Source organism: Primulina eburnea, chromosome 16 (genome assembly GCF_022965805.1).
Source record: "Primulina eburnea isolate SZY01 chromosome 16, ASM2296580v1, whole genome shotgun sequence".
NCBI lineage: Eukaryota > Viridiplantae > Streptophyta > Magnoliopsida > Lamiales > Gesneriaceae > Primulina > Primulina eburnea.
In genome coordinates this window covers 5,477,560-5,500,523 of record NC_133116.1, presented here as the reverse complement: position 1 = coordinate 5,500,523, position 22,964 = coordinate 5,477,560, and the positions used below count along the sequence as shown (strand labels likewise).

General features: G+C 33.4%; 3 protein-coding genes and 1 non-coding gene across 4 annotated transcripts; 1 reads left to right on the top strand and 3 right to left on the bottom strand.

Annotated features, from left to right (window-relative positions):
• Positions 1–92: 92 nt before the first annotated feature.
• On the bottom strand, positions 93–1,542 carry LOC140815950 (NAC domain-containing protein 83). Its single transcript, XM_073174997.1, has 3 exons — positions 1,119–1,542; positions 652–932; positions 93–561 (listed from the first exon to the last, which is right to left on the bottom strand). The coding sequence occupies exons 1-3, from the start codon at positions 1,300–1,302 to the stop codon at positions 286–288; spliced, it is 741 nt and encodes a 246-aa protein (XP_073031098.1). The 5' UTR covers positions 1,303–1,542; the 3' UTR covers positions 93–285.
• Positions 1,543–9,816: 8,274 nt separating this feature from the next.
• Positions 9,817–11,597, bottom strand: LOC140817204 (bidirectional sugar transporter SWEET15). Its single transcript, XM_073176844.1, has 6 exons — positions 11,459–11,597; positions 11,176–11,212; positions 10,861–11,071; positions 10,622–10,783; positions 10,409–10,528; positions 9,817–10,324 (listed from the first exon to the last, which is right to left on the bottom strand). The coding sequence occupies exons 1-6, from the start codon at positions 11,508–11,510 to the stop codon at positions 10,016–10,018; spliced, it is 891 nt and encodes a 296-aa protein (XP_073032945.1). The 5' UTR covers positions 11,511–11,597; the 3' UTR covers positions 9,817–10,015.
• A 6,899-nt stretch (positions 11,598–18,496) lies between these two features.
• TRNAQ-UUG (transfer RNA glutamine (anticodon UUG)) lies at positions 18,497–18,568 on the top strand. The gene has a single exon. It is a non-coding gene; the product is annotated as a tRNA-Gln (tRNA).
• Positions 18,569–18,970: 402 nt separating this feature from the next.
• LOC140815911 (serine/threonine-protein kinase PBS1) lies at positions 18,971–22,964 on the bottom strand. The gene is made up of 5 exons (XM_073174943.1): positions 22,538–22,964; positions 21,788–21,990; positions 20,442–20,631; positions 19,715–20,106; positions 18,971–19,604 (listed from the first exon to the last, which is right to left on the bottom strand). Exons 1-5 carry the CDS (start codon positions 22,656–22,658, stop codon positions 19,125–19,127), a joined length of 1,386 nt encoding a protein of 461 aa, XP_073031044.1. The 5' UTR covers positions 22,659–22,964; the 3' UTR covers positions 18,971–19,124.

The window sequence follows — 22,964 nt, the reverse complement described above, 5'->3', positions numbered from 1 at the left end:
AAAAAAAATGCTTTTGCATGGTGAAAAGACACTGGACTCGAGTACAAGAAATTAATTACCCCAATCAGAAGATCAACTCCGAAATTTAGCGATTGAGTGTATAATGATCTTCTGTTGCTCCTTGATTAAGATTACTTGAAAACATGGAAACATTGGATTCAACATGTTTGTTTTCTGCATTGCCCATTACCCAGATCTACATACATATTTAAACAGGTTGTTGATTAAAAGGATTCCCTGAAAGCTAATTAGAAAGATCTCTGGTAGCTAGTTATATGTTTATTTTTAAAGGCATGGCTTCCTTCGTGAAGTGTTGGCCAGAGTATTGCAGCTACTGCTTTCTTCATGATCATCCTTCTCATGGTTTTTCGAGATCTCCGTGATCCCACTTGAACCGGAGGACGATGAAGCCGGGAATAGGTTCAAATCAGCCCTCTCCCTAGCCATAAAATCAAAGAAAACAGGCCCCGAAGGGGCGGTCACATTTTGCTGCGGCGTAACATCACCCTCGTTCTTGTTGTTCCTCCTCTTCAAAAATATTCTGCAGAGAACCCAATTTTCCTGCAGGAAGTATTGACAAAACACCAATGAAATTTGATTCATTTACAGCAGTTGGTTGATATGAACTGAAGGGTTTGGTTCAGTTTTCACCTGTGCTGAAAGTTTGGTTTGTGGGTCGGAGCTATGTGCGTTGATAAGGCGATATTCATGCATGATCCAATCAGTTCTGCTTCCCTTCGGAGGCTTCCCTCTGTAGAAAACCAGAGTTTTTTTCATTCCAACAGGCTGATGACCGCTTCTGGAACTCACGATTTGCTTGTCTAAACCTGTTGCCTTCCAGTACCCTGAACTCGTGGCCCTGTTCGACCGATTCCCATTTGGATACTTGACCTCTATGGTGCTGAAAAAGTACCTCTCTTGCTCAGAGCCACCTATACATACATAAACTCAATGCCATTAGCATGAACTTTGTTATTTGCTTCACATTTGCTATCACCCAATCCAAAAAAATTCAAATCATTCCATCCACAAACATGGAAGTGTACTGTATTAAGCTGATTTTGAGACTGGGCATGTTTTGAATAAAAGAAGCATCTAAAAGCACTCAAGGAACCAACCTGGCAAATCCCAAGGATCAGACTTGCAGACATCAACTTCAGGGATAATTGAAGCAGGTAAAGGATAGGACAGCACCTTGCGCTTCAGGTATTGTACCACAAGCTCTTCGTCAGTGGGGTGGAATCTAAAACCAGGTGGCAATCTCAGCACACCATTTTTCACAAAGTTGAGCTTATGATCCATATGTTTATGCAATCAAATAGCAGATAATTTTCCAATCCCAGAGCAGAAAAATACGACCAAGAACTTGATATCAGGAACTTTCCTCACACACAACCCATCGAAGAGGAGAATATAACATAGAACAAGAAAGGAGCACAAGAACAAGAAGGGAGAAAGGGGGAAAGATGTATTGTAGGGTGTGGGTAATATGAGAGGGAAAGTGAGGCTTCTTTATAGTAACGGGGATGTTGAGGGAGAAGGGGGCTTTTTAACAGAGATGAAAGGAATAAAAAATTTGAAGAACCTATGTGGCGTGAGCTATACACAATCTCCCTACCATTTGAATTATTATATATATTTATTATTTATAATTACTTTTTGCTAATATTGAAAATAGTGTTTTAGCTTGAATTTGGCAACTCAAAATCTCCTTTGCTTTGACGCATTTCTTCACAAAAGTTAAAGAACATAGTAACATGGCTTGTTTTCTCTACGAAAACGTCAAATTCTTGGCACAATTATCCAACCATGTTTTATGGGAATAAACGTAGCTGTTAAAAAACCAATCCTCAACGTTTTCTTCTCTTAGGTTATTGCAACTATGTGATCTCTGTCTGTTTCCCTACTCTGTTCACTTCTCCTTTTTTCTATATGCTAAATACTTTTTTCATTGTCGCTCACTCAATTAGCGAACCATAATATCTTTCTTGTGTTCTTTGCATTACATGATTTCTTGAAAAAAAAAACATATATAAATTTCTCTAATCTTGAGTATTATATCAGTTACGCACCCATTTGGACCAAAACTTAGTGTGATTAGAAAATGAATTTGCAATGAAAGTATAGGCAAGAAAACTAGGACCCCCAAAGAAGGGGGTGAGTTGCGGGTTCGTGAGGGTGAAGTCATCGAATGTCATTGTTATTTTAGCTGGATCTGACGAGGACCTTTAATGGGGTTCCCCGTGAAAGTACAAAAATGGCCCTTTGAGTCATGGTGGGATGCTCGTGAGATTGGGACATGGTTGGTTGATCTTGGTACTCGTTACGTGTTGCAACTAATACAGCACCACACGAAATGTGACAACATTATATGATATATATATATATATCCATCCATCCACGGCAAACTCCGTTGGATCAATTTGGGGAACACACAATTCAAATTACGTAATGTATTTGTACCACTAATTTAGTATAATCATTTTTTTAGTATGACTCTTTTGCTTTTAACTCAATCTCTCTATAATATCGTGAAATTCTAAATCTACAATATAGACCGAACATTTCTTGCTCAATATTGCGTTAGTTCGATGATTTACTGACGCGAGTTTCACTGTCATAAAAAAAAAAATTATATGTATTCAACACCACGGCTACTTGCGGATTTGGTTCTTATAATCGTGGACTGTTCAAATCGGAATATTTATTCTGCTGTCCTTTTGTGTCTCGGAGGGATTAGATACTAAGAATTAAATATATGTTTTTATAAGGTCGGCTCTCTTTATTTTACCACATATATTTTATTTTTTAGATTAAGATTCATTCTCTTCCAAAAAAAAAAAAGTTTGATTATTATTCAAAGCAGAAAATAATTAAAAAAAATTAGATATTTGGTTGATATGGATGTGTTGCATGTAGTGTGCACGGCATCTATAACCAACGTACAAACTTTTCCTCTTCCATAAAACTAATGGCAACTAACATGTTATATTTAGAAACAAGATAAAAGTGTAAATTGCATTGGGAATCTATGTTATTCGAAGATAGATAGGATTTTATTAAAATACTAAATATAAACTTATATGATTTTAAAAAGTGTGACACATTATTTTTTTAGTATCCCTAATAAATAAAAATTTATAAAATATTGAAAGAACATAATAAAACCTTTTTTTTCTAGTCTTGAAATAAGCAGATATTTTTTTTAAAGTAAAAATAAAAACTTTGTAATATCACAAATGATGACTCTAAAATAATAACAAGAGATTATTTTAGATGCTTTTGTAGAAGGGTGGGGCTTGAGGTTGACAATGCGCTGGAGATTCGCCACAAGAAAAGGCCATTGCTAAACTCCTTCGGCTAATTATTTATTATATTATCTATAAAAATGAGAATTAAAATAAAGAAAATGTATGAAATTATAATGCATTATTATGGGGGGCGAAATAGTCATTAAACATGGCGGGGGTGGGTGGGGAGAATAAAGTTTTGGGTCCCCATTGCCTCCAAAACGACGGGCACCCACGTCGGATTCGAGAGAGTGACAAATGAGGGTGATTGCCCCATTTCAAGATTTCCTCATATCTCTTCGATTATATTCGAATTTTACCAATTTAAATTCCTCTACAATTATAATATATTATAATACCATATGAATAATACAATAGCCTGCAAATTTAATTTGTGTATACGCATAAGAATGCCCTTGTGTATAGATTTGGGTATATGTCTCACAAAATACGACACGTAAGACTGTGTCACACAAATTTTTGTTTTTTTATAAAAAAAAACCCCAAAAAATTAGAACTAGCATATACTTGAACCGGGGTAGTAGTTGAAAACTACTCGACAAACGAAAATAATAAATATTTGGAGGGTCGAGTTATTGGATCCCATGTCATATATATAGTAAAATAAATAATAAATAAAGTTAAAAAAAAAAGGGGGTACGGTGGAATAAAAAAAATTGTTGGGGACAGTTTTGGGATGACAAAAATAAAGATGGGGGCAACGTGGGACGGTTGAGATATGGTTGAATCGGAGCCTCAAAGATTGACAATTAGATGACTGGTTCCGTAGAGAGAAGGGAAACACCCTTATTTTGACAAATTTCTTGGAAAACAATTTTATTAATAAATCAAAATTAATTAATTAATTATTATTATTATAAATAAATAAAAAGAAACATACTAGTGTGTTGGGTGATGCATATTGCGGCTGTGAGTGGGTTCCTCTTTTCCCTCACTTTCTCACTAATTTTTTTTTGTAGAAATAATTTTATATAAATAAATATAAGTTGTTGAAAATTGGAGTCAAAGGCGTTTGCGTGTGGATGTTGGAAGAGGATTTCGAGGATAAAGAAAAGAGAGAAACGTCAACCACTACAATTATTGCCCTTTTTTTTTTTCTTTCTATGCTATATATCAAAACATTCGTCGCACTTACTACTTATGAGACAGTCTGACACAAATTTTTACTAAATAACTATATGATATACATGATCGTCATTTTTAATGTATTACCATAATGTTACATCTACGTATACAAAAGAAAATCATAAACTCAACCGATGGAAAAATACGTGGTTTTTTTCAAGATTATTATTGTATATTTTTGGGGATGCTATTTATTTTTGCGTATTAAAATTGGCGATGCTAATTATTTTAAGTAAGAAGAAAACACGTAGAGACGTGTGGTTTTAAGTATTATTTGTTTGTGAAATTCAAATGAGGGAGCTTTGATTTGTATGAGTGGAAGCCTGAGTGAAACTATAACGGGGCAGACATCCTCACTCCAATTCCGACAAGTAATTGCATAATTAGTCATATCATTAAAGCAACCCACGAGCTTACTTTAATTTTTGGGCTTTTATTAAAATAAAATAATACAATAATTACACAATTAGAAGAAAAAAATTATTTTATTATATTGTCAAATCATTTATTTAGACGCAATCAGTTTTTTATTTTTTTCTTTGGTGAATCTGGATTAATGTAAAGAGATTGAATTTTATAATACAAGCTTTCCTGGTGTTATACGAAAGTGAGCTATCAAATTATGAAATGCAAGCAAAAGTTTCGATCATAGTTTTTAATAAACTATTAAACCAATAATTTATTATGACTTTCAATCTGATTATTTTAATGAATAAATTTACGTTTTATATGTGATTTTTTAATATAAAAAATGTAACTATATCTATTCCCAAAAATAAAATATCATCAATGACTGTAGTCTGTAAATCTCCTTTCTAAGTTTTATATTTCAATTAAAATTTTTAATATGTGTATGTTTTTATTAGAGAAAATATTAATTCATGTGTAGCATTGAGTTTTATTTAAAAAGAAAAAATGGAAATCTAAAGTTAAAAACCATACGAAACTAAATGACCAAGAATCGCAAGTAACCATAAAAATTCGGAAGTCATAATCATAACTGCGGTTGACCATACTTTTGATTTGTGGAATATATATACATTTTATATGTAAGCCACAAATAAGTAATTTTCTCAATATATATATATATATATATATATATATATATATATATATATATATATATATATATATTATATGTATATAGAGTGAAATGTATGGAATATTAGAAGTTCAAGAATTTGAGAATGATAGGGATATGTTCCTTTCTTCATGCACTGGCAACCCAATTATGTATTAAGTATGATTTAAGTGAAACGGTCAATTTAGATGTTTCATTGGAATAAATTAAGACGATAAAATTCAAACTTGCAGCAAAGATTATTTTGCGCAATTATATATGTATCAGTATAGTATCAGTATCACAAGATCCATAAAAATAAAATAAAAATAGAATTTTGTATTGCTTGAAAGTACAAGATCAACTTTTTTTTACACAAAACACTATGCATTTTGTAAGAAGATCTCACATTGATCTGACATGATTCATGTCTGCAGTGAAAACTATTACTTTAACATAAAAAGTAATATTTTTTAATGAATTGGGTCAGATGCTCAAGCCCAACATGGTCTAAATGGCCCAACATCAAGGAGTCAGAAATCGGAGATCGGCTAAGCTAAGTGAGGAACCGAGCTCTGTAGGAAGAGGTCGTATGTTCCATGTGGCTCAACGTTTTGAGGAAGGGAACGACGTTCAGTGGTTGAACATCGACTTTTTGTCAAGTTTTGATATATGTCTCAAATCAACGAAAGATCTTACCGAAAGTAGAGTGTGCTAATTTGAGGACGTGAGTCAATACACCCTTTGACTCTCTTACGGAAACTCGGATATCTCAGAATCAGGGATAATTCATATTGGTTGGGCTGGAGTATTCTTTAGGACAATGAAGTCACTCCAATTTAGGGAAACCAATCCTGCTTGGGTGTTAGACTCCAGGGTTTCATCAAGAATGTATTTCGCATAATACCATGTTTGTTTTATACTTCACTTTTCAAGATGTATTTTCTAATATTTGTCAAGAACATCGGAGAAGATACGTCAGAACATACATTCAGCCTCTTTTTAACATTCATCCGAATCTTCAAGTTTGGGTATTTTGTCCTTCAAACCAACACCCACTTCATTCGATGGTTATCCGAAATAGACTCATATTTTCGTTGGATCGGAGCATCCTTTAATAACACTTATTTTTAAGTAATAGCACACACACATATTTATCAATAAATCAATATTTGTTAATCAAATAGCTAATAGTATATACATTATTTTGTTACAATGACGACGAAATTATGCAACAAGACACACACACACTCAAAAACTATATATAAAAAATTGTATACAAAATGAGAGAGGTGGTTTATATTACATCCATCCATTTTTTAGAATGAGGAATTCGTTCATATCACCAACATACTTTAACACGTATTTAGTCAAACCTTACATATACATCTGTTTCGCCCCCCTAAAACCAACATTACGTCAAGATCAAACAAACTTTATATTTATATCCTAACAAATAATTCTAAGTACTCGTACAGTTTGTACATCATATACGGTACCCAAACGCATGCTTCGTGTGAAGCAAAACATTTCTTTCTGATGTCAGAAAGTCATGGAACCAAAACTTGTAGAGTTGTTCTTTGCTCAGCTATCAGCTCTGTGTGTGTGTGTGTGTGTGTGTATATATTTATATACTATTAAAGTTTTATGACGTAAAAGTATCTTTTTGAATTTGTAATTTCCACAAAGAAATTAAATTCGTAGAGTATGTATCATGCCAAATTATATATGCTTGCACGCATGTACAATTCAGACATACTACTCCTAGTTTGAACGACTTGTACGTAAAACGTACCAAGTTGATTTCTGCACGTACAAAAAAGATGTTGCAACTTGCAACTTTGCTTGTGTGTATTATTGATTGGGAAAAAGAAGAAAAACAAAAAAGGCAAAGGGAAATTAAAGGAAAAGTTAGTTTGGTTTCTCGTGCTTTTGGAAATGTGATTTCCCAGTAGTATTCTGCAGAAACTTCCTCGAAAAGGGATTTCATATGAAAACTAATTAGCAAAGAAAAGAGAAGTGTATTGCGTGGCACGTGAATTTGTGGAATCAAATTAACGAAAAATTGCACTAGAAAGAGTTGTACAAGTTGAAGAAAGTTGGTGGAATCAAAACCCTGTTTAAAGAGTGTCTTAGTTAAACTTTGAGTGCTTAGAATATTATGGCATAAAGTTGAACCAGATAGAAAGCAATTTATATGGGATTGTATTATGTTATATAGCAGTAAATATCGACATTTTGTAGGTCAATCTTGACAAGCTAATATTTGGCGGCGCAAAAAATAATTTTTTTTTGCGAGTGCAAAACATTATTAATTATTGTTAGATCATTTATTTTTTATGATTAAAAAAAATAATTTATTGTATAAGATCAAGTTACCAGTTTGCTCTGTGTTACAAGCACTCAACCATTTCAGTAGAATCTTTTCAAATGATCTCGCAATATTAAGCTAGTCAACCGCCTTCTGTGTATTAGTTGTGGCAAACTAATTAGCCCTTCACCATATCCGAGAATATATATAATTAAAATCAACACATCTTACAAGATCTTACTTACTTTTTTAGAAACATTGATAGACTGACCATATCCAACAAAAAAATGTCAAAAGATCAGAATTATTTCCACAAAATTGTACATGCATACCATAGTTACTTTATGCTGTCAGTTACCGTTTTCTATCACATTTGATATATGTCTATCTGCTCATTAAATAAAAAAGAACAATAAAACAAGAAAGGACGATAACATCAATGCTTTGCATTAATGCTCATTTAATGAGCTGCAGTCGAACATTGAATGAAAAAATGCATAAGGTAATATATATAGAGAATGGCAAGAAGAGCAAATGAGACAGACAATTCAAGCTTGCATTCTTAAAAAGACTTTTGAGCACTTATCATTTTGATATTTAACCAATGTTGATCAGTCCCCTCTCAAATAATACTTATTCAAATTATCAAGGATCTTCAAGGGTTTTTATCAAACTACTCAACCGTTTCTCACTAAGATCGTTTGAGAAGTAACAATTGAGTAGTTTCTTGACAGTTTGAATCGAAGGATTCAATGTTTTATTTCTATATTTGTTGTTAGACGCATTAGACTATGCGTCTCAACCGTTGTAAGAAGTTACTAGGAGTTTGAGTTTTCGAACATCCATAAACATCATTTGTCTTATTTCCTAATTGTATTTATTTATTTTATATTTAAATTGTCTAGTTTGAGTATAAATTACTCATAAGATTAATCGGATCGCTTTCACACAATTGTGGTTGAGAAAATCCGGTCTTGCTATTTAACACCATAAGACCGATCACACTATTTGACTAGGTTTAAAATAAAAATTTTAAAATAGTTTATTTACTCCCCTGAACTCTAACACTATCCTAAAAAATTATGAACCTAATTGCTCGAAAGTTAGTTAAAAGTCGACACATGCACCTTATGCTACGATTTATTTTCAGATAAAAAAGCACATTGGATAGCAATTTATCATTCCTTCCTTTGCCTTTTATCATCATTTGATGCAAAAACAAATCTTATTCTCGGGCTGCTGCAAGCCTTGGGCCTATATGGAGAAAATCGACGCTATACAAATGTTAAGAGCCCAATTAAAAGCTAAGACAATTAGAGGTCATATCTCGTTGACGACCCATTTGTTCATGGAAGCCCGATGGGTGTAATAATAACAAAATATGACCTACCTACCTATCCAAATAATAATAATAATAATGATGATGATGATGTGAGACGATATCACAAATCTTTAGTTGTGAGACGGGTCAATCCTACCTATATTAACAATAAAAAATAATATTTTTAGAATAAAAAATAATATTTTTTCATAGATGACCCAAATAAGATATCCGTCTCACAAATACGACCCGTGAGACCGTCTCACACAAGTTTTTGCCTAATAATGTATCAAAAATAATACATGAATCTCATTTTGATTTATTTTATTTAATTTAAGTAAATATTTGTAAGAAAAATTATTGCATTTTTATGATTTATACTTCAATACCGTTTTTTGCTTTATTGTTATAAAAGCATTGTTCTTAAAAAATCTTCCAATATTATATTTCAATATCATTTTATATAGTGTATGTGCAAATTCCAGTAAATTGCCAAAATTTAACATATTTCGTCGTTTAATGTAGTTTATAATTAGATTATCATGGTGATCTACCTAATCACCAATTTACCATATCCCCCCATTTTTCTGCTCTTATTAAACTGCTGATAACGACCAGGAAGTAAATAAGAGGGCCTGGAATTTATTTAGCAAAAGAAAAGAAAACGAGCAAAATATTAATATATATTTTCTCTTATTTATACGACACAGAAATTACATTATTTTATTCTCACATTATATAATACTAGAAATCACGGGTACAACGGGGAAGGAATTCAAAAAAAAACAAGAAGAAGAAGAACGACAGGACGGTACAAACAAACATACATACATACATACATATGTAGTGATATTTAAATTAAATTATATATGCGGAAGAACAGCTGATCAATCCTTCTCCAGATTCACTGGGCTCGGCTCAACATTTATTGAACATGGCACAAAATCATCTCGCGGATCAGCAGTCTCATCGTCCTTGGTGTTCTTCAATTGAATCATTTCATTTCCACGATTTTTGGAATCTATCGGATGCACTTCTGGTGTTCCTAAAACCATTATAGTCAATACGTGCTCCGGAAACTTGTCACGGTCGTCGACGACGTTGTTGTTGATAGTAATTTGCGGCGTCTGTTTTCGGAAGATTACATATACCACCATTTGTAGCAGCCCCAAGAAGAATCCAATCACGTTTGGAAGCTACAAGATCAAATTTGTTGGTTATAAATCAAGAATAGTGGACGCAATTAATTACTTGAGAAGAATATTGGGTTGATTACTTACGGCAATACATAAATCTCTCTTGAGTAGGCCGTAAGCGAACCACATGATTGCACTGAGTGTCAAGAAAAATGACAGAGGGAACGGCATGTACTCCACGCTGCGCGTTTTGACAACTTGGAGCTGCGGGAATTCAGACATAAAGGTGGAAAACATTAATGGGTGTATAATTCAATATAAATTTATGATGAATGTTGTTGATTAACTGATAATTACCACAATGCTTAAAGGGGATGCAAAAACACTGACAGAAACAGCAACACAGGTCCATCCCACCACCTGAGTTCGCTCTGATTCTTTGAATATGAAGAATGTGAGCGCAAACATTATGGGAAATGTCACCACATTCATAAGGCAGAAGAGCCTGGCAGTTTCAATCTGCAAATAAATGAATAATTAGTCGAATATTTTTTGAAGTCAAATTGTATAATATATTTGCGTGATTAATCATATACCTTTGCCTTTTTGGTCGCATAATAAAGGTAGGTGACGATGTAAAATGTCTCAATAAATAATCCGAAAGAGTTGATTGAGACCAGAAGAATCGCATTTTTCTTGAGGAAAGCATAGTACATCCACAGCACGGCGGAGAAGAAAGCCACATTATAAGGCACTGATTGGAACCCCAAGGTCGATTTTTCTTTGTATATCCTCACGAACGTGGGCCTGTCGCAGTATAAAAAGATAAAAAAGATCAACAATTTATTCGATCTTGTACATATTAAGTTTAACGAACTGGAGAAAAATTAAATGCTGGATGAGATACTTACAATGGAGCAAAGTACACGAGGACTGACACAATGTTGCCTGCAGCGAAACAAAATTCTTCATTAGTTGAATCTATAAGATATTTGATTCAACAAGATCAAGAGAACTACATATTTGTTTTAAAACATATTATGAGTTTCTTCTTCAACATGCATGGTGTACACACCATGCTTGCAGCGTGGCTTATGGGGAAGGTTGATCATGCAAATCAAATGAATGTATGTACCAGCTAGGTGATACAAGAGGAGAGAAGGAGAAGAAATTTCCCGAACAGCGTGATTTTACCTAAGATGCCAAATGCGACCGCCGAGGAGTGGTGATCGCCGAGGATAGCCATGTCTCAGAAGTTAGAGGGAAGTTTTTATGAAGGAAACAAGGATCTCTATTACCGAAACCCTAGTCCTTATCACTTCTCCTCACAAACTTTGGTGCGGAAATGGGAAAAGGAGAGGCCAATTTATAGAACAAGCGAAGGGGGGAGTGTGGCATTGAACTCATATTGGTTGCATGACATGTGTTATCATTAGTAGGTAGCGTACGATAATTAAATCATTCACCAAAGAAATAAATACCCCCTACCCTCACGTGCCCTTTGCATTCACCTGCATGAATTTAGCAATGTAACACTTCGTTCCCACGTAGGATTGAGTCGGGTATAAAACAATCGACTCATGTAAAAAATAAATAAATTTAAATTCTGAATATAATTGACTAATAAAAACCACCATTATATATATATATATAACTGATGTTAAATCATAAAAATAATTAGATAAATATGTGGAAGTATGCATGGATCCATGTATATAATTTATTAAAGTTCAAACTTATACGTATTTTTATTTGGGTTTAACCTTATTTGACAGTCTGTAGTAGATTATAAACAAAATATAAAAAATATCACGTGTCTTTTGACTCGGTGCAACTTTTTAAATTACTAAACTGGAGCATAATGATCATGTTTAATCTGTTTCTAAGACGAACCCCTCTTTTCACGTTTTATATCCATGATTTATAGCTCTGTTTAGCTAAAAAGACCACCCCAATTATACCCTTAAAAACCCTTTTTCATCAGGATAAAAATTCAACGGTGCCAATGAGATGTTTTTAATTAGATTTACCACTATGGTGCATTAATTATCGTTCATAATTTGCATGCATAGGCAATAAAAAAATAGTGATTTTAAATTTGAAAATTAATCTGTACGATAGAGAGTTATTGAAGGGTTAGATGACGAGAAAGTGCATATGATTGTGAACCAGAAACGCCTTTTCGGGTGGAGAAAGCCTCCATATTTCACGAGAAATCCCAACGTAGAATTGAGCTTTTGTGCTTTTTCTCCCAACTTATGCAAAAATTTGAGCACAAAACACGCATTCTTATAATTTGACTTATATCTCACCGCTTCGCCTAATTTTCTCCCTTTGTCAGTTAGTAGGCTTTGTTTTCTAGTCTTCCATTGTCCCATGCATCATTTTAGTAAATAATCATAATATAGTGTTATAATAAATAATATAGCGTCCTTACCCGAGCAGCCTACAATTATACTGATTCGCATGCTCTAATAAAGGTTAATACAACATTACAATTCCATCCAATTTAAAAAGGTCTTATTCGACTATATCGAATAATTCATAACCAATTACTACTGAAATAAACCTCCTCTGGGTACAACTGCGTCTCGTAGCCACTGCCATGTCCATTTGGCCTGTCTAATCTGAGACATGTCTCTTGGAATAGGGTTTTCAAGATGAAAACAAGAACGCGTACGTCAAATCATTCAGAACGTAAGTCACGAGTATACAAACTTACATGAAATATGCATGAAACATGTATTGGTATCTAGGATCAAATCTGGAACATCATCATGCTCAGTCTGGTCTAAGCATGTTTCGCTGGAACGGCCGTTTCGGAACGGGAACGGCATTCACCGAGTCAAAGTTCCGGGCAAAAACGTTGGATGCTTCGTAACGCCGTTTTTCGCAATATATCTGTGATATATCGACAATATGTCGGTGGAACAGAACGGTTTTATCCGATTTTTTTATATTTTACTTGGCTTGTTTTAAGTATTTACATTTTTATATTTTCGTGTCATTTTTAACTTTCCTAATTTATTCATTATTTCTTCATCTAAGTTCAAAACATAAAATTAAAATTATGACAACATCTACTTAAAAATAATAAACTATTTAATTAATTTATTCATATGTATTTATGATAGAATATTATTAATGCTAGTAATATTTGTGATGTTTTTACTAATTTCTGAAATTTTTAATTTTTTTTATAAATTCGTGACCGTTACACAACTGTTCCGCAGCATAACATTGGAACTGGAACAGTGATTGCCGTTCCAAGCACGGTAACCGTTCCGGCGAACCATGGGTCTAAGTGCCATCATGTGTAGAAGAGTTCGGATGGTCCGAATTGCTGCTGTTGCAATGTGTCATACTCGTTTGGACACTAATTAACTGGACGTGTGTGTTCAGAAGTTCCGAACTAACTACATAAGGTTCAAACTCTTCGAAAGCTCCGATCTTAGTTTGGTGATTCCAAGCTAACAGATGCTTTGATCATTTACTTTCATCTTAATAATACTTAAGCAATATTTTATTCAGAACAGAACTTGATCTATCACAAATTATCATTGAAAAGTTATATTTTTAGTCATGTATGTTCATCTATTTGCAATTTTGGTAATATGTTATCAAATTATATTCTTAGTCTGCGCATTATCTTCGTTTTTTATTATTGTAATTTTAATCGCTTTTCCAACGCGTCGTTGATATGACATTAATGTGATGTTGACGTATATAATGTCATATAAACATTCCTGAAAAAAAATGACTAAAATTGTCGAAAATCAGAAGATACAAGCCTAAAACTGAGATTTGATGATATTGATGATCAAAATCACATATAAACAAACCTACATGACCAAACATGAAATTTCTCATAATTATTTTATTATTATTATATTATTATTATTATTTTTGTAATAATCATAAAATAAATAAGTAATATATACGGTTTTGATATGATGTACACCATTGTGTGCACCTATGTGAGCAATGCTGAGGTAAAGATGTGATGAAACATATCAATATTGTATATTTTATAGGTAGATGTTACCTAGTAGTACTCACATAAGTATCCACAATGAGTGTGTACGTATCTGTGTGTGTATTGATTGTACTTTAAACGTTGAGTTATTTAATAAAATATTATATACTAATTTAGAATAATTTTATTTAAAGGAAGTAAAAAGACGATTCTTGTATTTATATATCCTTCGGTCCCCGTCACATCGACAAAATTAAAGTTTAATTAATTAACGACCAATTATTGATGAGTTCGGGTCGCCGTCACATCGACAAAATTAAAAATTAATTAATAACGACCAATTATTGATGAGTTCGAGTCTTAACATTACATCAGAGTCGAGACAGAACAAATTTAAGATCATGAAAGCTCAAAATCCCTTTTAGATTTGATATTGTCAATACTAGGTAGGTATAAATTCTAGATTTTTATCGTCTGATATTCGACCAGTGATCACGTGTGAATCCAATATGCACTAAATTGATGATAATCTTCAAGTTTTTATCGCCTGACGTCTGAAAAATGTCCATGTGCACAGGGACGGAGCCAGGATTCAAAATTATATGGTGCTGACACCGTCTCATGCTATATTTAATAAAATAAATAATTAACTAAAAATTCAAAATAAAAATATGTAAACATTGAATTAATGAAATATAGAACAAGAGTATTTAATATTTAATACCTTCAAAAATATGGAGCTAAAACACTACTGAAGTTGTGCTCTTCGATTCGTCTTAGAATAAAACTCATTAATTATTAAATCGTTATCAATTTTTTCAACCAAATCTCGTTCGATGTAGATTAACATAGAATCTCTAAAAAACTCTGCTTTCATCTTGTTACGAAGAGCTATTTTAACAAGTTTCATTGCTGAAAATGCTCGTTCCATTGTTGATGTAGAAATCAGTTAAATAAATATATTAGATTCGATAAATAAGTAAACGACGTAGATAAAAATATATAAAATCACCTCTCAATCAAATCGTAGGTTCCTGACTTATTTGTCTCAACTAATCTTCGACATAATTCAGAAATAGTTGATAAATTCTGAAATCTTTTATGGCCAGCAACATCAAGTTTATAGTGATTCAATTGCATTATCAAGTGATGCAAATCTTGTGAATCAAAATCAAGATAATAGAATTTCTCAGCAAGTCGATAGATATGATCAAAATTAAAAATCTTAAAGTTTTCTTTAGGTTCCAAAGCACAACTAAGTTTAAGAAGTTCAACTGCCTCATCCTTGAATCTATTATTAAGCTCTTCAACTTAAAAATCTATTGCAGCTGTAAATACATCAAATCGATAGTGGTGCTCAACTGTGATTGAATCAATATGTTGACAAGAACGGCCTGTACCAGATTTATAACGAGCTTCCAGGTGAGGTATCTCAATGTCATACTTGACACAAACTTCCTTTCACATGACTAAGTAGGAGATCAAATCCTTCTTCTCTCAAAGTACGAGGCAAAGTTTTAGTCGTTGAAACATAATCCATTGCACTTAAAATATCTAGAGATTTCTCTTGCAATGCTCGACAAAGCAGATTTTTTATTCCCATTATCTTATGCATCAAGTGTAATATGAATATGAAATCAAAAGACTTCATCGCAATCAATGCACCACTAGCTTCACCACGAATGGAATTAGAAGCTCCATCATTCACCATATTTTCTAACATGGTAGTCACAGAGCTATACATATCAATCATGCTACAAAGTGAGTCGAAATTAGAACTCCAACGAGTCTTTCCAGGGCGTAATAAATTTCCAATTTGATTACATCATCTACCTGTATCACGTTCACCAGTAGGAATAAATTTCCAATTTGATTACATCCTCTACCTGTATCACGTTCCAATTTTTTTAAAATAAAACATATTTAACATGAATCCAATATTCGATGCTCCAAATTATACGTCCACGTGTTTTAATTGCCTAGCATACGACCAATGCCCTCGCGTAATTAGCATTCCGACGTGCTACAAATTATGGGTTCGCATTGCTTTGTACACAATATAATGTGTTCTAAATTCGAAAATCTAAGATTATATTTGTTTTAACAAAAATTCTCATATGTAGAGAAATTAAAATATCAACCTATTATGAAGAAAATAAGTTCACATAAATTAGATCGGCTTAACAAACTTAGTTGCAAGTCACAACTATATATTAATAATTAAGACAGTAAAATAGTTAATGAAATTACTTATATTAATTATTTTATTATTTATTAAATTACTTATATTAATTATTTTATTATTTATTATATTTTAAATGGTCGGTTCGGTTTTTTCGGTTTTAAAATTTCAAAAACCGATAGCCGAACCGAAAATACAAAAAATAAAATCATAACCGACCGGGAAACCGTTTAAACCGAACCAAAAAAACCGAAATTTATGGTCCGGTCGGTTTTTCCAGTGTAAACCATTTAATGAACACCCCTAATAATGTGTTCAAAATTCGAAATTAATCTAAGATTATATTTGTTTTAAGAAATTATTTGAAATATATAAATTGGTCATATATATTATCAAACTTCAGTTTTAGTCTATTATCATTATTTTTTATAGTTGCAATTTTAGTCTTTTTTTTGCACAAGACACATATGCAATGTCATGTTAACAATAATGCGGGAAAAAAAACTAAAATTTTAAAAATCCGAAGAAATAAGGTTAAAACATAAATTTTTCAATATAGAGAACCAAAATCAAAAATAAATTTCTACTTGATCTCATTGTCAATATCCGACTATTAAAATATTATATTCAACAACTTTTAATGTACATACAACTTAACAAACCGGATCGTCAACCGAAAATTTAATACATTGTTGATTTTGAGCTTTTACCTTAGGCGATGTTATAATATGACAAAATTGGCATGAACTAGCTAGGCTATCGTCATTTGTTGTACTTTTACTAAATTTGGGGTCCGGGATACGTAGGCAATGCCAGGCGGAATCTACAATGCTTCCACAAATTTTCACATTCACGTAAGCCATTTAACATACAACTTGCATGCAAATCGACACATAACATAATATTATGTCTTATAAAGCATTTAAAAAATATGCGCTGACGTTTGAGAACCGACGATAATAAATGAAACTAATATTTTAGTTATATAATGACGTCCAAATAAAAAATTGTTCTTTTGTAATTAGATGAGGCAAAAAAAATAGTTGGAGACAATTTTTGGAGTATATATGGCAAAAAGTTGTATGAGATGGTATCACAGATCGTATTTTGTGAGACATATCTCTTATGTAGGTCATCCATAAAAAATAATTACTTTTTTATAATGCTAAGATTATTACTTTTTATTGTGAATATCGGTAAGATTGACCCGTCTCACAGATAAAGATTTTGTGAGACCGTCTCACAAGATACCTACTCTGTATATACAATCAAATATTGTTGAATATCAAACTCAAATACGAGAATAAAATTTGAGCAGGAAGTAGTCCTAAGTTATCGTTGCATATTATCAGTGATAGTGTTAGAGTTGGTGGTTCATCTTCTCGTGACCTTCTTTTATACTACCATATATAAAAATTAATGACCTGGAATTTTAAAGAGCCAATAATTGTGATTATTCACCAGAATATATGGTCTGCACTCGCATGTTTTGGCTTATTTCTAATCAAAGGAATAAATATTGATTTCTTGTATTCTATTTTTTTTAACACCCCCCCCCCCCCCTCCCCCCCCCCCAAGATATCGCAAAACTTAGCTAGATATTAATGTAATAACTGCAATTATGCTAATGTTAGTCCTAAATTAGTTGGATTTGTATTATGTTATAAATTTTTGCCTATTGGTATATATGGATTCGTTGAGTCAAGGATAAAGAGGCAATAAAGGCAATTAAGCGAAATTTGAGGACAGCGAATTTTAATTTTAAATAATTAACTTCATGTTTAATTTTAATTTTAAATAATATATATAACTTGTTGAACTAATGATATAGATTCGTGAGACTATATATTTTTGTAAAACTAAGAATATTTAAGAGAAATACAAACAAAGCTTAGCGTAGAAATTGGTGATGACCAAGTTTGTTTATTAGCATTATTAAAGTCAATCGGTGCAATCAGTTAAATCATTAAAGAGGCGCATTAAGTGCTTTGTGGGGTGTTTATTTCTGTGGCCAAGCAAAGTTTTTTAAAGTAATTGTACAAATATAAAAATATTTGCTGAGATGGTCAAGCAAGGTTCTATGGTGTAGTGGTTAGCACTCTGGACTTTGAATCCAGCGACCTGGGTTCGACTCCCGGTAGGACCTGTTTTGTCTTTTTTATGTTGATTTATTTATTTTTCCTTATGGTTAATTAAACACTCCCAAATGGTTGATAAAATGGAAATCAAAATCTTCATTTCTTCCTAATATTTATGTGAGAGTTATATATATTTTTTTTCAAAATCAACGTTTGAGTTTTTATTTTATATATTATAATTTCTTTTAAACAAACAATAGCAATATCGGAATAAGATAATTTGGATAAAAAGTTGCTGGTCTATAAAGACCAAGTATATATATGAATTTTGAGTTACGACATCGGTCTCATCGCGGATGGTTAACAAAATTTACTTCAAATCTATAATATATTTATGTATACCATACTTTGTTAAAACAGTAAAAATCTATAACAGTGAATGTTTTATCAAGAACACTCAACAACAAACATATCTTGGACTGTGATCACAATTGAAACTTCTCAGACGATCTTGTAGTTGTGAATGTATCTTCAAGTTCTTCTTCATTGTTTAAAAGGTAAAAAGTACACACACAAAAAGAGGGATCCTATTTCTCTGTATGAAATACAATTTTCGATGCATAGCTACTGCCCGTTATTGCCATCAAAAGTTCTTTGAGCATTATTCTTCCTCAAATTTTCACCCCACATTTTAGCCTCGGCAACGGCGCGTTCCCTGTCTAAATCCCGGTTCAGAATTTTCGCATTCTCTCTTGGAGAATCGTCCCTCTCGAATCCATCCAAGTTCCATTTTCGTCCTGATCCTCCCCCCTCTCCGGTACTTGATATTCTCCCACCTCTCTCATCTTTGCTTCTGCTGTCATCCTTCTCCAGAGCAATTCTGTTGACACTGCCAACAGCTATACTGGGATCGTACGTCTGATTAGCCAGGTAAGAAAGTGCAGTAACTACGTCTCCTATCAAGGGACGACCTGCAGCCTGTTCTTGGATACACATGGATGCTACTGCTAGAGCTTGGTAAAGCCCACGAATGGGAAATTTACCTTGCAGTCTTGGATCCGCCAGTTTCGAGAATTTTCTACGGTCATTGAACAACGGACGTGCCTGCATAACTCAAACATTGCCAATGGCAAGTCACAACACAAATTCTCCAATGACAAATCTTAGCTTAATGTAGCCCGAAAAATTTAAAGAAAAACACCCTGCAGTTTTACCCATGCAACAAGGTTTTGTTCTCCCTGTGGAAGGGTGCTGTCAATGGCTTTGCGTCCAGTGATGAGCTCCAAGAAGACGACTCCAAAACTATAGACATCTGATTTCACGGTCAATTGTCCAGTCATAGCATATTCTGGCGCACAATAGCCGTAGGTTCCCATGACTCTGGTGGATACATGTGATTTGTCTCCTGTAGGACCTAACTTAGCGAGTCCAAAGTCGGAAAGCTTCGGAAAATAGCCTTCACCTAGTAATATGTTGGACGACTTGAAATCACGATATATGACAGGAGGATTTGCCTTGTCATGGAGATGCTCCAATCCTTTAGCAGCACCGGCTGCTATTTTCATTCTGGTGTTCCAATTTAGTGGCTCTTTGTCTGGTGGAAGATCTGTGCAACAATTATTCACATCTCAATTTGAATATACATGGTCAAACTCAGAACAATGACAAAATGGATTTTTACTCTCATCTACAATGCATTATATAAATCTGCCTAAACATTCTTTAAATAACCTTTTTTTAGCCAAAAACACGATGCATGCCATGATTTGAGATCAAGAAACAAGAAATGCGTGGCATGTCTAGACTTAAAAGAGTTTAAAGTTTGTACTAAAAAAAATTCCTACTCAAAAACTGAGAGTTGTAATAAACCACTCGCAAAGTTCGTGTGCATGTTAAAAAGAAATCTGAACCAAAATAATAGAGCAGTGAGCCAAAAGTTACCATGTAGGTGATCTTCTAACGATCCCAATGGCATAAATTCATAAACGAGAAGCCTCTGTTCTCCCTCAGCACAATAACCGATTAAACTCACTAAGTTAGAATGATGCAGAAGGCTAAGCATGAGAACCTCAACAAGAAATTCTCTATTACCCTGAAGCCCGTTTCTATCCAACTGCTTAACGGCAACCACCTGCCAGCATAACTAAAAATTAAAAAGATGGACGCAAAAATATAAAAGGTCAACTTCCATAATCAGACAATGAAAAAATCATATTGGAATTTTTGGAGAAAATTGCGATAATTACAGTAATGATTGAAACAAAGTACTTAAAATAAAACTGCAATAAAGCACACGTGTCTAAAGAAACAATAGACTGGCTATATAAGCAACACCCTGCTGGAAAACCACGCCAATTTGAATGATCAACTCCAAACACATGGCAGTAAAGTGTGAATTCTAGTGGTGGAACCAACACTTCAGCAGTGCATCAACATAGACAGAATACAGCCAGTGCCAATCAATTCTAGGGGTAGATATTTCCACTGCCAATCAGCGAAGACAAATACTCGAACCGGAACCCGGTTAAGTAGAGACAAACCCGACTCAGCAAAGATTAAATAAATAATTTATTTTTGTAAAACAACTTACACCATCCTGGCCAGCGGAACTCCCAATTCTTTAAAACGGATTCACCCTCTAGATACATTCGAGTTGCAGCTCGATTTGAAACTCAAAAAATTTAAATTTTTTGCTCGAAATTGAGTTCATTCGAGTTATTGCTCAAAAATAATAAATACTCGAAATTTTCGAAATATTATATATTAATAAAATATTAAAGTTTGTGAGTCGTCAAACAAAATAATTTGAGCTCGAGTTCAACTAAAAAAAGTTCAAAATGTTCAAGTTCAGCTCTAATTTTACAACTTCGGATACACATCAAATGTTTTTTGAGCCGACTCAATTCATTCGCACTCCTAGTTAAAACTCCGTAGTGACTAAGCACAAATTATTGCTTCAGAAGAGTAAAACACACAAATGGATATTATCACGGTTGAATGTACAAAGCCTAAAAGATAAGGCAAGAGTAAAACTTCAAGGCGAATTCTCAACTACCTTCAATTTGAGGACACAAATAAGAAATCCCATAAATTTCTAATGAAATTCATCCTTGAAATTTAATGGTTGAAATAGGGCCCTTAATTCGTTTATCAATTCAATTTCAACCACTTCCAATTCGTATGAAATTCGTGCCACAATTTTCATCACACAAATCCAAATATCCAACCTATTCTTCAGGCACAAAATAGCAAAAATAAATTGCAAAATTGATGAACATTCATTCTACCTGACCATTTGGAAGCCTCCCTTTGTACACACGACCAAACCCTCCTTCCCCCAAGAAACTCTCAGGCCTAAAGTTACAAGTAGCGGCAGCTAGCTCACGAAAAGTAAATATTTGCGCAGCAATCTGCGGATTCAGCAAGTCCTTAAGCACCGATGGTTCCTTTCTTATCCCAACATTACTTCTTGTTTTTAGTCTGTCTGCCCCTGCAAGTTGCGATCAAAAGCACATATTTTGACGACTGATTCTAATGATTTTAGAATTAGTTCATTGTTCGGTACTTCAGTAAAATTCACTATGAAACAAGAACTATGGGAAAATAAGAACCACTACACTGACATAAATGGTGAATACACAAATTAACAGATGGCTTTTAATTTGAAGTAGCCATCGATTGCCTACACTTAATTACCAGTAAAGTCACCCCAATTTAAAAGATCTAATTAATCATCAACTTGGATTGAACTAAGCCAATTTGGTCTACAATAAGCCAATAAAGGAGCTTTCCACGACTGCCACCGGATCAAAAATAGAAACCAAATCCCCATTCAGATCTCATTTCATGATATAAAAATAAAAACAGAGAAGAAGATCCTTCATCAACCCGTATCTAAAATTCTCGGACCTCAATCAAACTCAACAAACCTATGCCCAACAAATTAATGAACTTTTTTTCTTACAACAGGCCAAACCAAAAAAACCAAAACTGAAAAGAAAAAAATACATGAATTCAAGAGTAGGACATTAACTAACCGGAAGATAATTTCGATATATTGGAAGGGATGTTGGGATAAACTTCCTTGTGGTCATCTCTGTGTTCATGGGGATTAAGCGTCTCCTCTTCCTTCGAATCGAAACAAGGAAAACAACCCATTTACCTCACCTAAAGATCAAATCTTTATCAAAATCTAGAAACAATCCGATTGCACATAGAAAATAATATCAGACTGCCCAATTCCCTCACTGTGTTTACATAAAATTCAGTAGTAATCCAATCTTTACAGTGTTGTCACCCAACCCGATCAGCTCAGGCAAGAACAATAATTGTAAGAATACTGACAAGAATCAAAATTTGGGGGAAGTCCCAAAAATTAGCTCTAGATAAAATCAGTAGTATCCGAACACAGCGGCTTTATCTTCTTCCGATTTTAATCTCTCACACGGATCTGTAGTCAAATCC

Excerpts from the sequence above, each read along its gene's own strand:
- LOC140815950 (XM_073174997.1), bottom strand. The coding sequence starts at position 1,302 with ATGGATCATAAGCTCAACTTTGTGAAAAATGGTGTGCTGAGATTGCCA. Across the intron at positions 933-1,118 it reads TGATCCTTGGGATTTGCCAG|GTGGCTCTGAGCAAGAGAGG; the intron begins GTTGGTTCCTTG and ends ATGTATGTATAG. Across the intron at positions 562-651 it reads AAACCAAACTTTCAGCACAG|GAAAATTGGGTTCTCTGCAG; the intron begins GTGAAAACTGAA and ends TACTTCCTGCAG.
- LOC140817204 (XM_073176844.1), bottom strand. The coding sequence starts at position 11,510 with ATGGCTATCCTCGGCGATCACCACTCCTCGGCGGTCGCATTTGGCATC. Across the intron at positions 11,213-11,458 it reads GGTCGCATTTGGCATCTTAG|GCAACATTGTGTCAGTCCTC; the intron begins GTAAAATCACGC and ends GTTTCGCTGCAG. Across the intron at positions 11,072-11,175 it reads CTCGTGTACTTTGCTCCATT|GCCCACGTTCGTGAGGATAT; the intron begins GTAAGTATCTCA and ends ATACTGCGACAG.
- LOC140815911 (XM_073174943.1), bottom strand. The coding sequence starts at position 22,658 with ATGGGTTGTTTTCCTTGTTTCGATTCGAAGGAAGAGGAGACGCTTAAT. Across the intron at positions 20,107-20,441 it reads GTTAGAAGATCACCTACATG|ATCTTCCACCAGACAAAGAG; the intron begins GTAACTTTTGGC and ends ATTGTTGCACAG. Across the intron at positions 19,605-19,714 it reads AACAAAACCTTGTTGCATGG|GCACGTCCGTTGTTCAATGA; the intron begins GTAAAACTGCAG and ends TGAGTTATGCAG.